The sequence below is a fragment of the Neofelis nebulosa genome, chromosome 6, assembly GCF_028018385.1.
Source record: "Neofelis nebulosa isolate mNeoNeb1 chromosome 6, mNeoNeb1.pri, whole genome shotgun sequence".
Taxonomy (NCBI): domain Eukaryota; kingdom Metazoa; phylum Chordata; class Mammalia; order Carnivora; family Felidae; genus Neofelis; species Neofelis nebulosa.
Genome location: NC_080787.1, coordinates 98,598,434 through 98,615,753, shown reverse-complemented (window position 1 = coordinate 98,615,753; position 17,320 = coordinate 98,598,434). Strand labels below are relative to the sequence as shown.

Sequence of the window (17,320 nt, the reverse complement as noted above, 5' to 3'; positions counted from 1 at the left end):
CAGATAAGGGCTTACCCATTGTCCTACCAACACCCCAACGCACCTCTAAAATCTGGATGCCCCACCAACCAGTGCCCACCGGAGACTTGGAGTGAAGGGAGATGTGGTTCCTTCATGGTTATCATGATCCATTATCCCTTCCCTTCCAAGTCCAGAGTCGCAGCCAGTAAAAATTAGGCCACCTCAAGCCCACTGCTCTTAAGGCTGGAGAGAGCCAAGGTCTCTCTCTGCCTCCCCACCACGCCCGGGAACAGGAAGATGGGGGAATCGATTAATAAGCAAACCCGCCTGTTCGCTCTCAAGCTCGGCAATGGCTAAACTGACAGCGAGGGACTTCGGGAAGAGGAGGGCGGAGGCGTGGTGGCCCCGGCCGGCGAGACCGGACGTGTACCCCGCGCGGGTGTCCCCGGCCCGCGCGGGTCCGTCTCCGGCGGGTGCCGGGCCGGGTAGCCCGGGGCGGGCGGGCCGGCCGGCGTGGCTGCAACGCGGCCTCGGCGGGTGGCCCGTGTGCCCGGGCGGCGCGGGCGCGGCCGGCGCTCCTGCAGAGGGAGCTGTGCGCCCAGCCCGGCGCACGCACGGCGCCGCCCGCTCCCTCTTGCCGCCGCAGCCGCCGCTGGGCCCGCCCGCCGGGGAGGGGCTCCCGGCCTCGCCGACAGTTGCTTCCTGCTTCCAGCACGTCCTCGCCGCTTGCCGCCGGTCGGGTCGTGAGAGTCTTGGCCGAGAGCCGCCCGCCGCAGCAGCCGCCGCCCGCTCGGCCCCTGCCCGCGCCCCAGCCTCGCCCCGCGGCCAGCCCGGCCGGCTCGCGCCCGCAGTCCGCGCCCCCACGCCGCCCCACGCCCGCCCCTGGCCATGCTGTCCTTCCAGTACCCCGACGTGTATCGCGACGAGACCGCCGTGAGTACCGCAGCCCTCGCCCGCCGCGGGCGCCGCGTGTGCCGCCGCCCGCGGCCCCTCTCCCCGCAGCCCCTCGCCCCCTGCGTCCTTCCCCTCCCCCTCGGCCTTTGTTTGCGAGATACGGGCCGGGGGCGCCGGGCTCCTCCCGAGCCACTGGGGCCATGGTGGCCGTCACTGGCCGCCTAGAGGCGGCAGAGCCCGAGGCCAGTCGCCGCTTGGCCGCCTCCTAAAAATCAATGGGGTCAAGGGCAGACACCCAGGTAGGAATGGGCGTTTGACGGGATTGGGAAGACAGAACGTGTCACTGTTTTTTGACTGGAGGAGGCTCTTGCTTAAATATGGTGGTAGGAAAAAGTGTGTGTGTATGTAGATGATGTAAAATTCAAAAACAAAGGCAAACTTTTTAAACTTCCAAATTTAAAATCCTTGAAGTTCATTCATTCGGTATTAAAACGTGCCCCGGGCCGGGTACCGGGCGTGTGGTGCGGGGGTTGCAGACACAAGACCGTGGAATGGGGAGGGTGGAGCGGTGACCCCGTAGTGTTGCAGTGCTGATCCAAGTTTTCCTAAACAAGAGAAGGAGTTGATGCGGGTGAGAGGAGGGCTTTAGAAGGGAGAGGGGATGGATGGCCTTTTTCAGAATGAGTTTGTTTGGCTTAGTGGAAGGGTTAGCCATCATTTACATAAGCTGTGGATTAGCTCAGGGTAACTGTTGAGATCTAGTGGGTGGAAATCTGGGCAAACACTCTTTTTGTGTAAAAATCAATTTGGCATCTTAAGAACTGGAATGAATCCAAATGTGGGCTTGATTCTCTGAGGAATAGCCAAATATCTCAGATTACTGAAAATAGAATCAGAATAAAAAATTTTTGTATATATAGATCTGTGGTGGTGGTTGTGTTGTTTTTCTGATTCCTCTGACCTGATTTATGCCAGAACGTCTGTACTTCAAAGCACATTTCACTTTGGGTTAAAAGGTACTGAGGCTTTAAAGTAAAGGACATATTGTTTTAAATTAAGACTTCCAAGTGGCACTGATGCATTCATGGTTTCTTTGACCAGTGGCCATCTGGTAACCATGTTTTCTCAGTCTATTCAACTGCTTGCTTATTAAATTTACTTTAACAGCCCAAGAAGCTGTATTCCTGTGTTTCAAAGGGTTGTTTCTTTTGTGTATGGGAGTAAAGTGATCCTGCTGGAATGGAAAAGAGGGCAGTAAGTAAGACTAAGTAAGAAGACCTGAGTGCTAGTGCTGGTTTTGTCACTCACTAGCTGGATGCCTTTGGGCAGATCGCTTACCTGTTATGGGCCTTCTTTCTCATGTATGAAATGTTAGTACTGGCTTGGCCAACCACAGGGCTTAGGACTGACTTTTGCAGTAAGACTATCATCATTCATTTATTCCCATGACAGTCTGGCCCTGCAGTGTGCCAGACTTCAGTAATCAGAAGACCTGTGACTATGTCAGTTCGGTCCTTAAGGATCTTTGAGTTTTCAGGATAGATTCAAAGTAGAAAGAACTATCGGTTGTGTGACTTGATAAGTGTCATTTTAGTTGTGTTTTTAGTTGGGATTGCGTCTTGCTTAGTTTTTCCCTATTTGGGTTATCAAAATCCTGCCATTCTTGAAAGGGTTAAGTGAGGATTTTATGAAGATGTCCAAAAGATTACGAACAATTAACTCAAAAGGTTCCACAGATTTTGATATTCTACAGTTTCTTCTCATCAAAGAACTCACGAAAGCCCTAAGCCTCATGGCCAAGGGAATATAGCTCAGGTCTGGCTTGGACCCTACTCTGTGGATCCCACGGTGTACGTATCCCAGCCCCGATAGCCTACATGGAGTAAGTATTTTTTTTACTGTGACAGGGTCCTGATTACTAAAACCTTAGGCTAGATTTAGGCATCGGCTGAAATTGTCACCTTCTTTTCTAGGTTGGGTTTGTCTCTCTCCAGCAGGTGTTAGAGATTGCTGTAGCTCTCTCTCTGTCACTTGAACATTTTCAGCCGAATACCAGGCAGTCTTCTGTTGACCTGTCGGGTTGGAGCATACAACCGTTTTTAGTGAATTTCCGCCCTAATGAGCAGAAACTTGGAAACCATGATGCTTCCAATGCAATGCCATTGTCTGTACTGGCAGCATGTGCTGTCAGGAAATTCAGGCCTGCTGTAGGGGTTAGAAGAGTGTGTAGGGTGAGTGGAGAACACAGAGGAGAATGGGATTAATTTCCATCAGGGGGAAGAGATCATATGCGAATTGAGCCTGGAAGTTGGCCAGTTGGATAAGGTAGAAAGGACATTCCTGGCTGTGTGACCAAAATAAATCATAGTCATGTAGGGCTGGACATTTGTGGACTTGCACTGTTTGCAGGATGGCAGTAGGGCTGTTGTGACCATCCATGGGTGGATAAGCTTGGGTCGGGGGGTGGAAAGAAAAAAAAAATGGGGCCAGGTTTGATGGGCTCTGTCTACTTTGTGTAGGACTCTGCGGTTTATCCTGAAGTCAGCAGGTGAGCTATTTGAATGGTACAAGTAAAATATTGAATGCTAACAGTGCCTTATCAGGGCTGTATTTTTAAAGTCTTTTGAGGACATGAGGAATGGCTGGCAAACTTAAATCATAAGGAGAACCACGTACTGCCCAACTTGAGTTCAGGGGATATGGCTACGAGACCACCCCATCTGTAGGGTATGGTCTTGTAGAAGAAAAAGTAGGGGGGGCAGGGGAGTAGGGTGGTGGCACGAGGCTCCTGGGATTGCCTGTGGGATTGCCCTGGAGAGAATCAGTTTCCTGTCCTTTTTAAAAATGCCTGCTGAACACCTGCCCTTAATTGGCTTCAGATGGTAATGCTGGTTCTGGGAAGATGGAGCGGTTTCCTGACCGTACACACCGTTCGGGAGGCACCACTGGGTTCTGAGTTAGGGTCCAGGTGTGGGCCTGCCAGTTTACACCCATTGTAGTTCAGTAGCAAGCCCCGCAGGCTTTGGGGTTAGCTCAAAGAGGGTCACGGGTTCTACTGTTTATTAGCCACCTGACTTTTGACAGTTGCTTTAGCTCTCTCCAGCTTTAGGTTCCTCACCTGGAAAATGAGTTGGTAATAGCTTCACAGTGAGGTACCACGGCTGAAGTCTATGGCACAGTGTTCACAGTGATCTCCAAGTGAGCCGTAAATCTGCAGCCTTCACTCTCTCCTGCTAACCTCTCTGAATTGCATTCCATAATCTGAAAAATAGGAATATCATCCACCCTCTCACAAGGTTGCTTTACAACACTGGGCACCATAGTGTGGATAGTGAGCGAATGTTCGTTGCTTTGGATCTAGTATTAGGCAAAACTAACATGATTTCCTGTGAATCTTTTCTGCTTTCTTATGACAAGTTAATGGATACGTCTGAGTTTTAGGAACATCATGATCGAGGAACATTTTTAAAGTGTCTGGTGTGTCACCTCTGAGGAATATTTGGGGAAAAGCTGTTGGCAGTGTGCTTTTAGTCCCGGCTCTGGTTCTGAACTCAGTATGGCCCTGGGCACGTTGCCATCTTGAGCCTGCTGTTGCTCCTAAAAATGTTGGATTGGAAGATCCTTTACAACTCTAAATTTTTCTGATTTCTTATTGTCAGAGGAAAAGAAGGTTGTTTTAAGCATATTTAAAACCACTTCAATGTGTGTAAAATGTGAAAGACTTGCAGATAAGAAAAGATACAAAATTTTCATTGAGTGGTAACAGTCAGCTAACATTTTTTAAAAATTTTTTTAACGTTTGTTTATTATTGAGAGACAGAGAGAGGCAGAGCATGAGCATGGGAGGGGCAGAGAGAGGAGGAGACACAGAATCTGAAGGAGGCTCCAGGCTCTGAGCTGTCAGCACAGAGCCCAACCCGGGGCTCAAACCCACAGACCGAGCAAGATCATGACCTGAGCCGAAATCAGACGCTCAACTGACTGAGCCACCCAGGCGCCCCTAACTTTTTTTTTTTTTTTTTTTTTAACATTTATTTATTTTTGAGAGAGCAAAAGAGAGACTGTGAGCAGGGGAGGGGCAGAGAGAGTGGGAGACACAGAATCCAAAGCAGGCTCCAGGCTCTGAGCTGTCAGCACAGAGCCTGACGCAGGGCTCGAACCCACAAACCAAGCAAGATCATGACCTGAGCCGAAGTCAGACGCTTAACCGACTGAGCCACCCAGGCGTCCCACAATCAGCTAATATTTAGAGAGCGTTTTCTTAAGGGTTCAAAATTGGTGATTTTATGAGGATTTGTCAGGAGAGATTCTAGTCTGGTTTTATGTCACCTGTATTTGTCAGTTGTTTAATGAGAACAGTTTCTGAGTGTTCCGCCTTAACTGACCATTCTTCCAGGTGTGCATTTCTCCAGGTGTTCTCTCATCTGGTACCAGATAAGGAGAGATGAAGGCCCTTTGCAGAAAGCCTGGGGTTTTAGGCACCAAGAGGTCCTTCTTAAACTGGCCAGCAGCCACACTGGAACTTTGTACCAGCTGGGGAAACAACAGATTTTCCTTTTCTGGGAGATTATTTGCCTCTATTAGGGAATAGCCCTTACCTTTCGATGTAATCGACAAAGCAAGGAGACAGATTAAAAATTCATCTGAGATCCTGGTATTCTTGTTCCCAAAATCCTATGAGAAACTGTAACAGGAATGTTGGAGTTGCTCAGAAGAGATTTACTGGAAAGATGTCCCTATGCTTTCAGTGAGATTAATCAGGATAGTATGAAATGGAGAGATTTTGTGATGATTTTTACCTTTGGAAATTTTCTTTAGGCATAATCACCTGGGGAGCGGTGACTCCCGACTGCTCTTGTAGTGTGTGGGTCAGTTTCCAAGGCCAGGCCCAGGAATTTGGGCTTTTCAGGAGCTCGAAGGTGTCTGATGCTCAGCCGCCCGCGGGAGCTCCTTGAAGCCTTCCCCTCTGCCGGGCCCTCCTGCACTAAGCAGTTGTCTTTCTTCAAATACCAGGGTAGTCTGAATGGGTGATGCCTCTGTGCCTCTTTTTGTAAGCATTTTGTAACAATACACAAAAGGGAAGAAAGGCTGTAGTTTTAGAAATGTTCTTTCATTGCACTTACGTCAGCTTTTTTAAAGCTGCTATCAACTGGAATCATTCTACCGCACGTTGGTAACCTGCTTTTTGGCAGTTTAGACTTAAAGACAAAAACCAATCATGTTATATATAGCAGGGAGATTTTCTCATCATTAGTAAGCTCAGCAAGAACAGAAAAGAAGCAAATCAGCACGTGCGTGGTGGTTCCTTCACAAACATGCCCTTCTTGCATCCCTGGTGCATTGTGCGATTCTGTGCTTTGCCACTGACCACACATTTTCAAGTTTCTTTAGCACAGCGGCAGGCCTTTGTTTTGTGTTGTACAGACAGAGCAGTTCCCTATTCTGACCTTTCATCTTTCTTCCTTCTCCAGCTAAAACATTCTTTTCATGATGGGTGGCTTGACACCTTTGAGAACCTGCCAGCTTTGGTTCATGTGGTAATTTGGGCAGACACATTGCCAATGAGCCAATTGGAGTATTTTGCCTGTCCTTATCCTATTTTTCCTCTGTTACATTCAGAAAATACTAATGTAATTGGGGGTTAGACTCTAATTGTCCAAAAACCACATTTTGTCTTTTGCAGGTACAGGATTATCATGGACATAAAATTTACGACCCTTACGCTTGGCTTGAAGATCCAGACAGCGAGCAGACAAAGGTAATTGGGGCTTATAATTAAAGATAAGGTGGTCTTAGTACCTTGCCCCAAACCCTAGACTTCAGTAGCTATGGCTTTTCCTTTCTGGCATCTTCCTGTGTTTTCTGCCGTGGGATGGTGAATATACCTGTTGGTGCTACCACTTTTTGTCAAATGATCCATGGGAAAAAAGATGAAAGCATTTTTTGTCCCAGAGAAAAGAAAATGTTTGCAATAATGTTTATGGTTTATGGTAACACTGATGAAAGCAAGAATTTGAAAGGAAAATATGAGAAAGAAAAAAACTGATTTTACCAAGTAAAAATGAAAACTTAGAGAAAAATTATGTGAATGAAACGTTGCCTAAAATATTTTTTCCAAAGGAAAAAAAATCTTATAAAGTTGGGCCTTAAACAGTGTGGGAGGAGGGGTGGGGGTGGGGTCAAAGCCCCCCACCCCCTCCCCCGCCCCCCGCTGAAAATCCAACTACAACTTTTGACTCTCCAAAAACTTAACTACTAATAGTGACTGGAAGCATTACCAATAACAGAAACAGTCCACACACATTTTTTAAAAGTAGAATGTGTTGTATTGTTTCAGTAAATTAAGATAGAGAAAAGAAAAGGGTATTAAAATCGTCAGGAAGAGAAAATACATTTGTAGTCCTATACTGTAAACAGTCCACGTGCAAGCGGACCCACACAGTTCAAACCTATGTTGTTCAAGTGTCAACTGTATGTTGAATACCAGGTCTTGAAAACTGAGTGCTGGTCTTGGATCACTTACTGATTTTAATGCAACAAAAACAAAATGAACCAAATTGTAAATGTAAGAACATTCTTATATTTTATAGAAGTAATGGGGTGAAGGGAGAATTTTCTGCTCTGCCTAACAATGTAAATCTTTACTGTTCTTTTGGAGAAACACATAGTATTTTGAGCTGAAGTCTCATTCCATTAATGAAAGTACCCCTGAGTGCTATGTCCCACAGATGTTCTGTCCTTGGAGTGCCCAGATCTTGTCATGTAGGATTCATCCTTACATATACTGTAAGTTTGTTAATCAAGTTTGCTTGGGTGAAGGGATCATGTTTCTCCAATCCATGTCAAGTTCCTTGACTCTTACTTTATAACTATATTTACATATCACTTAGTGCATGGGAATATGTATGCTATTTCTAATATGCTCACTATTCCGGAAATTTATTTGAACTTCTTTAGAATCCCAGAGTACATTTCCATTTTTTAAAAAGGCAACGCTAAATGCACTCTGGGTGGTTTTCCAGACCTGCCGCCAATAAGCCTATGTCTTAGCTCCTCCTATGTCTTGTGGTCCCCTGCCACCATAAATACCGGTGTTCTCTGGAGAAGTCAACTCAGGTTTCCAAGGCAGTTCAGATTTGCCAGGAAAGCATTCCCTCCCGATGTGGGTCTGGCTAGTGGGCTTGGGATTCTCCCCTTGCCCATTCCCACCTTCCATTCCTGCCTGGTCGGTCTGTGGGGTAACAGATTCCACCACTTTTAAATCCTTGGGAAAGAGCTTGATGAGGAAAGGAATGGGGCAAAGGGCTTAGCCAGGCATGGTAGTCTGTGCAAGAGGAAAAAGTAGAGGCAGAAGAGGTGGTCCTGGAGTAAATTTCATGTCGTCTCTTTCTTCTTCCTTCGTTCCCATGCACCAGCTTGCCTGCTTTCCTTTCTTCCACCCTTTCCTCTTCCTTCCAGCAGGTGTGTCCTTTTTGGCTCACTGTAGAAACCCTTATAACCTCTTCCCTACCTTTGTCCTTGAAGTAAGCACACCACCATTTTGAGATTTTCTAATGGTTTTTGCTTATACCTATAGTCCTTCTTATCTCCCTTTCCCAACTCCTCAAGAAAGACAAAGGTCTCATGGGTGAGAATTACTGGTATTCGGGTTTTCAGTTCTCTTTCATGAAACATTAGTTACAAAGGTGGATGGATAGAGAATCCATGATGAGAAATAGATGGGGATCTTTGAGAGTGGATGGGGCTCTAACTCTGCAGGGAAGGCTAGGAGGCTCAGGGAGCAGATGTGGGGCTGCCTCCTCACCTCGACCCTGCCAGGAATGACCTTGATCACTTGGCATTGGCCTGAGCCGAGACAGGGATGGAGCCTGGGAATGGAGAGTCACAGGCAGCTACCTAACCTGTAATGGATGGGAAGCACCAGGAAAGGAGTGAACTTCCTGCGTGCATCTCTTGGAAAACTGCCCCAAAGACTGTCTCTGTGATGATTACTTTGAGGTATTGGCTACAACCTGAATTTCTTCAGGCTTTGATGGTGATTGAGGGATTCAGCAGTGTCAGAGTGACCCAGTTTTTGCTTACGTGTTAATGAACACATGCTTTGCTGTTCCTTAATTGATACTGGCTGGTCCTGTGGTTGACAAGCCACTTATTAGTAGATGAAAAACTTCGCTAGTGATCTTACAGTTCACATTTGCTAGAAGCTAATGAGTATACGCTATTATTTTTATGGTATACATTTATTGGGTGCTTACTGTGTGCCAGGCACTTCATCAGTAGCTTTGCATCCCCTATCATTTAATTCTCAAAGCCTAAAGCAGAGCTTTTTATTTTCCCCATTTTACAGATGAAGAAATGGAGTTACTGAGTAATTAATTAACACGCCCAAGGTCATTCAGCTAATAAGTGTGGAGGTAGCTGGGTGGTTATCAACTTTATGTTAAAAACTAATAAAAGGGAAAAGACTCTGGGTGTAATAGCTTTGGGGGGAATATATTCATGTCACTGCTTGCCGTGGGACTTGGCCATCCTCCCGCGGGGACCATGGGCTGTGGCCGCTGTGCCCACACTGACCTGTGCGGACAGCTGCCCTCGGGTGTCAGAGTGGCTTTGAACCTTTGCCTCTTCCCTGCAGTCTTCCCACACACCCATCTCCCTCCTTTCCAGACAGGTTCGTTAATGACCAAGGCTAGTAATATCATCTGGTTTCTGAGGAGTTATTTTTTTCTAATGTGTTTTTCTAAGGAGAAGAGCAGTGCGTATATTTCCTGCTCATGGTTAGACACATGTACACAAAGGTGTATTAGTCACACCTTGATGTAAAGAGGAATATCTTCACATAGCCTCCAAAACAAAGAAAAACCAGTCAGGAAGTGAAGAACATTTGTAGCTCTTTTATACTAAATTCTGAAATGCTATCAGGAGGTCTTTGATTTAATCTAGTGTGTAATATGGGTTATCCATTCCTGACAGTGACTGGCATTTAAGGCTTTATCCCTTATAAAAGAATATCAGAGCAGACTTGTAACTTAAAAGTAGGAGGTTGTTGAATCTAGATGAATCCCTTAAAGCTGTCAAGGCCCATATAATCCTATTTTATAGGAAATGCTCCAGATTGTAAAAGATCCTATACAACAACTCACTTGACTCTCTGAAGCAAATCCAACCTTGATATGGAAACTTGAGATACTTTGTACAGACCAGTCCTACCCAGTAGATACATACCAGCTACATGTATAACTCAAACTTTTCAAGTACCCACATTTTAAGAAGTACAAAGAAACAAATGGAATTATTTTATAGTACTATATTTAATTAGTATTTTCAAAATATTAATATCTCAACAGGTAATCAATATAAAATACTATTAAAATATGTTCCTCTTTTTTGCAACTAAGTTTCTGAAATATAGTGACTATTTTACACCCCTAGCATGTATCAGTTCACAGCAGCCACACTTCAGGGGCTCAATAGCCACATGTGGCTAGTGGTTCCTGTGTGGGACAATGAAGATGTAAAGACCAACCTTTCTTGTGAGTATAAAGAATATAAATGAATGTTAGTAGATTTAAAAGAAAGTTGAATTTATCACAGGAATTAAAGAAGAGTTTAATATAGAAATAGATTAAATAAAGCTATATAATTATCCTAATTAATATTAAAAAGAAATTAAAGGGATGCCTGAGTGGCTTAGTCGGTTAAGCGTCCGGCTCTTGGTTTCAGCTCAGGTTATGATCTCATGGTTTGTGGGTTTGAGCCCCACATTAGGCTCCGCACTGACAACACGCGGAGTCTGCTTGGGATTCTCTCCCTCTCCTGTCTCTCTGTGTCTCCCCTGTTCTTGCTCACTCACTCTCTCAAAATAAATAAGTAAACTTTAAAAAATTAAAATCTAAAAGTACAGTTGGAATTACAGTGCTTTATCAAGGTGACATCTCATTCAAAACAGTACCTTAAATACTAGGCTAAATGTCTCTGTTACTACAATTCTTATATGTTCACAAAGCTTTGATCAGTACAATAAAACATGAACCAAAATTTGGAGAGAAGAAAGTAAAAATCATGAATTGTAGATTATATGATCATGTATCTAGGAAGCCTAAGGGAAACAAATGAAAACTTACCAGAATTAATGATTCCATAAAGTGATTATGTATAAAATAGTATGTGCAAAAGAAATACAAAACTGTCAGCTCTTATATGTACCATCAGTAATGAGAAATTAACCCATCTGAGAGCAACAAAAAGCAAACACTTGGGAATGAGAAAGAGATTTCGTGCCTACTGGGAAAGTAATAATGCCACTTTGAAAATACAGAGATTTCTCAAAGGCTCAGTTTGGAGTGTTATATCTTTTTTTTTAATTAAAAAATTTTAAGTATATTTATTTTTGAGGGGGGGAACAAGCAGGGGAAGGGCAGAGAGAAAGGGGGAGAGAGAGAGAGAATCCCAAGTAGGCTCTGCATTGTCAGCACAGAACTTGATGTGGGGCTCAAACCCATGAAATGTGAGATCATGAGCTCAGCCGAAACCAAGAGTCGCATGCTTAACCAACTGAGCCATCCGGGCGCCCCAGGGCATTATTTCTGACAGTGAAAATTTTCCAACAATAGTGTAGTGTTTAAGTAGAATATGTTGAATCTGTTCAATGAAGTAATAGGTGCATCTGTTAAAATGTTGGGCTATAAAGATTGCATGCTAACATGAAAAAGTGCTTGTGGTAGAATATTAAGTGCGAGGATAAAAATTGCAGTGCTCCAAATGGTTACAACATTAAAAACGACCTTTGTAAAATGATTGTAGGAGAATCTATATAGGGATAGAAACTAAACAACAAAAATCAGATAAAGGGAAAGTTCTGGGTTAAAAGCACTTTAGAGAGCTAAGTATGACTCTTGAAGCATCTGAACCATAGTGAAATCTCACTGGTGTAAGTGGAACACCCGGGTGACCTTGGAAGTTTTCAGCATGAAGAGCTAGAGAGGGAGGTTTGCAGTCATTAAAAATGATTTGGAGACTAAATAGGCAGGCCCAACAGGCAGTTAGCTCCTACTCTCCTTTCAACAGGCATTTCCACCGTGTCCTTTGCAGATCGTAGGAGGCACTTTGGAGCAGTCTTCCTGCAGGCCCGTTTTTGACGCTGAGGTCAACTTGAGCCTTCAATCTAATAACGAGGCTCTGCTCCCCTGTCTTCCATCCACTGACGTTAACGTGCATGTGATTGACATCCTCATCTTTAACTTTCTAGATTTCCCTCCTAGAAACAAGAAACAAACCCCAAGCCCCACCCTCTGTGTAGCTTTTCTCAACCTCTTTCTTCCTCTTCGTTGGTGCCCTGGTCAGTTGTTATTTCAGATTTTATCATGTGCCATCTCCCTCTCTTCCTCTGTCCAGGAGTCACTCCACACGCCCCGTGACATAGCTGACCCTCTTCCTTTGTCACCATACCCGGTAATATTGCCTATCAACATAGACCAACCTCCTCAAATGCAGAAACTTCCCAACCCTATGTTCTTCACTGTGCACGTGCACCACATGTTCGGGGGAGTGGTGGAGACTTGCATCTGTCCTGTCCAGCAGACTGCTCTGCCATTTGGCCCTGCGTTGACTCCCAAGTCCCCAGACTCTGCTTCCATTGCTCTCACAGCTGAGATGGCAGTCTCACTTTGAGGTCACTGTGACACTACTAAACGAGTATTTGTCTTGGCCTCTCCGCTCACTGCGGTGCAGTCATTCTACCCTGTTTGCTCCCCTTCCTGATAGTGTGATAAATTCCTCTTTCTACATCATCGGGCTTGGTTTTGCAGCCCCAAGGTCTAGACGGAAGCAGTGTCCTTGTAGGCTCTTCAGGAGGCTCTCCGTCTTACTCCACGTTTTGTGGCTCCAACTTCTTAGTTGCATATGCCAGGAGTTGTTACTGAGTTACTGAAGGGGAGATACAGAGAATGGAGGGATTTATACCTTTCAAGGGATAGCCCTCTTAATTGTAACTAACTGTCAAATCTGCCTTTCACAGAAACTCTGTCCTGGGACTTTGGTACAGCAGTAGCTAAGTGTAGAATATGATCTGCATATACCTAAGGACTAATTTTGTTTTCTCCCTGAGAGTGGCCCTAGGCAAAATGAGAGCCACAGCAAACAGCTCTGTTTCCTTGGTGGATCTCACGAGAGAAGAACGTTAGTGAGAACCAGCAACAACAAAACAAAACAGTTGTTTTAGTTTATGTTCATTCCTCCTGATAAAATAAAATTGCCATCTGTGTCAGAGAAGATCAAAGGAATACACAACATAGGTCTTCTCTAGGGCATTATTTGCTCTCCCTTCCCATTCTCCCATTGGGCTGAATAGTTGGAGATAGCTCATTACACCTGCTGATAAGAGGCTGAGAAACGTAGGGAGGAGAGCAGGGGTCCTTCATTCTTTCAGAGTAAGAAACCTGGACACGTTACCTTTCCCTTCCCCTGTACTTACACTGTTTCCTTCTCTGGCAGGGAAGATTTAAATCTTAAATGACTTCTGATCATCTCTAGGATATTGAAGCAGCATAGGGTTTCAGTGTAGGTATTTTAATGTCACAGAGGTCAGTAGAGAACAAAGTTTACGGAGGTCAGCACCTGCTTTCAGGCATCCTTTCTGCCTATTGTGAGGTCTGTTTTCTTGTTCGTTTGCTAGCTTTTGTTTTCATTGTTAAAGGTTAACCCTAAACATATGTAGTGTGAGGAGTTTCTGCTCTGTTCCGGTACCAGTCTGGCCCAGATCTCCCTGGACACTGGGCTTTCCCTAGCATGGAACCAGAGCCAACCTGTAGAAGAAGTAGCTTGGAGCTGGGTGAGCAGAGTTCATTTGTCCAGTTGCATTTCTACAGCAGGCCACCGCGCTGTCAGGCTGCAGAGCCAACAGAGTTGAAGGTTGCTCCCAGGACTTCCAGTGCTTGAAGGGCTAGTCTCTGAGCCAAAAGACAGCAGATGAAGTTCTGGAAATTAATTGGCTTGGGTTTATGATGTTCTTTGAAGACTTTAGGACACACTGAATATCCTTTTCGTGGATAGTTCTTCATCCTGTGCACTTGCAGGCACTCCTCATATTACTTCTGTTGGGAAGCAGTGTGGAGGCAGAGAATATTTGCCAAATGGGACTGGAAGGCAGAACACACAAATCAGAGCCCTTGTCCTTCCATTTTCTTGTTCTATGACCATGGCAGGCTACCTAGCCTGGATTCATTTTATTCGCCCATAAAATGAGTATTATTGAAATCACTTCCAAGGTTTTACTGACCTTCACCTCAGAAAATGCACAGAAGAATTCATTTTCCGTACCCGGCAGAGGTCTGCACAAAGATGGTGTAGCTTGGGGCACTGCTGCGTAACCGTAGCGGGATATAGACCTTCAGACGCTGGTGCTCCAGCTGCTTAGTCAGAATGTCCAACTTCAAAGACTCTTCTATTTTCATCCAGAAAACTAAGAAGGATTTTCCTTTCGAATCCTAGGTGTTTAAGATAAAGAGGCTCGCGCTCCGTGCGTTGGTATTTTTCCATGGGACTGTGACTTCTAAGTGAGGTTCCCGTGTTCTAAAGCGTGATGATTAAACTAGGGCAGAGATTACCTTCAAACTATCTGGTAGTACCTCTTTTAACTGGGGCCTTGTGAACGCCCTTGGCAAAGCTGGCCTGTGAAACACTCGTCCACCCATTCATTACTGTTCCATGTAGGACCTGGATTGGGAATTACTACTGTGCTGTCCTTCTTGACTGGAAACAGGAGGCGCTTTAGGTAAATATGTTACCACATATTATCTCAGGTTCCTAAATATCTCACTCATCACCTCCTTTGGAAATGTTTTTCCTTATTGTAGTTTGTAAATACACTTCTTATAAATCCACAGTGGAAATATGTAATTAGGGAAACAACTTCCTTTTGATGTATGGATGGGATAATCATCAAAAGTATGAGGAAGTTGCTGGTACTGGACCATCTTCTTTTCTAAGTGCTGCTGCCTTTTTTTCTCTTCTCTCATGCCTTCTATAACCAGGGTTTGTTTATTTATTTTGAGAGAGAGCATGCACATGAGCTAGGGAGGGGCAGAGAGAGAGAGAAAGAGAAAAACAGAATGCCAATCAGGCTCCATACTGTCCGTGTAGAGCCCTATGTGGGGCTCGAACCCACGAACTGTGAGATCATGACCTGAGCCGAAATCAAGAGTCGGACACTTAACCGACTGAGCCACCCAGGCACCTGTGTAACCAGGGTTTTGATGCAAGCAGCAGAAATGGATTCTGGCCAGCTTTAGCAAATAGGGAATTTATGGCAAGGATGAGCCCAGCTCCTGGGGTAGACTGAAGGGCTAGGCTTGGCACAGACAGGAACCAGATAGTTCTAGTGCAGAAATTCCAATTTTCACCCAGCACTGCTAATGGCATAAATGATCTTCACTTTTTCAACTGCCTGTCCCTTGTTTAGTGACTCTCCCAGGAGAGGGAGTTTTGATTGGCCAAACTCCAAATGTGTGCTCACTCCTTGGCCGAACTGTGGTTATGGGAAATTTGGTAGAAGCCCCAGGGACCCTCTTTGGCTTTTGTACCGTCAGGAAGCTACCTGGAATTACTGTCTGCTAAGAAGGGAGGACACTGGAAAGGGAGAATGGATGCCGGCTACCCGAAATGCCACAGGTCTGCTGGCTTCATCCTCTCTCCCTTCTCCGTATGTGTTCGTTCCCTTCCCTGTTCCCTGTCTTTCCTCTCCTATCCAAGCTTACCTGTGTGTCCACTGTGGCAAGCATTAGATCAAACTGGGAGGAGGAACAGACACTGTCAAAAGCCAGACAGATGTGGCCCCTGCCGGCATGGAATTTACGTGTTAGCACAGGAGAACCAGCGATTGGGGGTGTGCAAGCCACTTAACCTTTGAGCTGCTAGAGTTCTGTGCTGAAAAGAGGCTCAGACACCATCCTGAGTCTCATTTTAGAAAAGCAGACCCCAGACCACTGACAAAATGCTTAACGTGCTTGAATACATTTAATAGTGGCATCTTGCCTGTGGGCAGTTATTTGACTTTGGTTTTTAATCATCATGGTGTTCCTATGAGAAATGCTGGTCTCAGATATGTTTGGGAAAACCATTGGTAAAGAGCTAACAACTGAAGAACTGAGATAACTGACTTCTCCTGGCCTCTCTTCCCCACTGCCCCCAAACTTAGCTGTCTAAAATCCACTCACCACCCCATGCTGCCATTTCCAGGGAACAAAGCACTTAGTCATAAAAACCACCTTCGTTGGGCACTTAGTAAAATATAGGTCTCCAAACTGTAATTCTGGAGCATCTGATTTCAGTAGAAATCTCTGTCTCCCAGATAATTCTTAAGGTCCAGAAAGCTTGGGAAAACTGCCCTAGAGAATGCTTAGACATGGTTAGAGAAAGGTGCTAACACCTTTGATAGTAACACCACTTTCAAGGAGTCAAAGTCCTAGTCGATGCCTCACTTGTTTATAGCATCTTTATAAATTGGAGGGACAGTGTTTGTGGTTCTGACGTTTTCATTGGGCGATATCAAGGCAAGTGTTAGAATAAAGACTTGAGGGACTCTCCTACGTAGTATTTTACGGCACTGACCATTTCTGTCAGCTGTCTGTTTAATCATACACGTGATTTTTAGGAATTCCAGTTCTACCTCTATAGAATCTCATGCCTTTCTCCTTTTTCTTTTTCTTTCTTTCTTTCTTTCTTTCTTTCTTTCTTTCTTTCTTTCTTTCTTTCTTTTTTTTTAAATTCCTACTGACACTGCTCTGGTTCAGGCATGCATTGCCGTTGTGCTAGACATTCAGTAGCTTCCTGACTTGTCTCCCTACTAGGATTTTCTTTCTACCCTGTTCCCCCCAACAACTAATGGGAACCCTTAGAGATCTTGGAACCTGCATGTTCATGGGAAGGCAGTGGGTAGGATCACTTAATGAGCAGCTTCGGAGGTAGAAAGGCAGGTTTGAATCTTTACACCACAATTTCATCAGATGTGATGTTGGTCATATTTTTTAACCACTCCAAACTTCAATTTTCTGATTTATAATTTGGAGCAAACTACTCTGTATGGTTGTGGTGAAAATTAAGTGATAATTTTGAACCATGCAGCAAAATGGTGGACACAAGTAAGTGCTTGATAAATGTTTGCCACTGCATTTATTGTAGAGCACTTTAAATAGCATGGAAATTATCTGCTTGATAATTTGTGGGACAAATTCTTTTGTTGCAATTAATTCTTAGGCTCTTTTCCTCCACTTTCTTTCATGGTTATTGCCCTGTTCAGATCTTTCTTTCTTTTTGGATCGATTTTTATCCTTTGTATTTCCTAGAACATTGCCCACATCATTGAGATTCTAAAATATACCAGCATGGGGTTAGTGTAATATCTCTCACGTCCCCAACTCTACTCTCCCTGTCCGTGGCTATATTTCTTCATCATTTCTAATACTGAGTT

The 17,320-nt window shown here is 44.7% G+C and overlaps 1 protein-coding gene across 1 annotated transcript in view; it reads left to right on the top strand.

The window, feature by feature from the left end:
• The first annotated feature begins 716 nt into the window (after positions 1-716).
• PREP (prolyl endopeptidase) overlaps positions 717-17,320 on the top strand; it is a 120,196-nt gene continuing 103,592 nt past the window's right edge. Inside the window, exons 1-2 of the mRNA XM_058734835.1 lie at positions 717-894; positions 6,539-6,613. Of these exons, the coding sequence (XP_058590818.1) occupies positions 850-894; positions 6,539-6,613 (120 nt within the window). The 5' untranslated portion in view covers positions 717-849. The remainder of the gene's footprint in view (positions 895-6,538; positions 6,614-17,320) is intronic.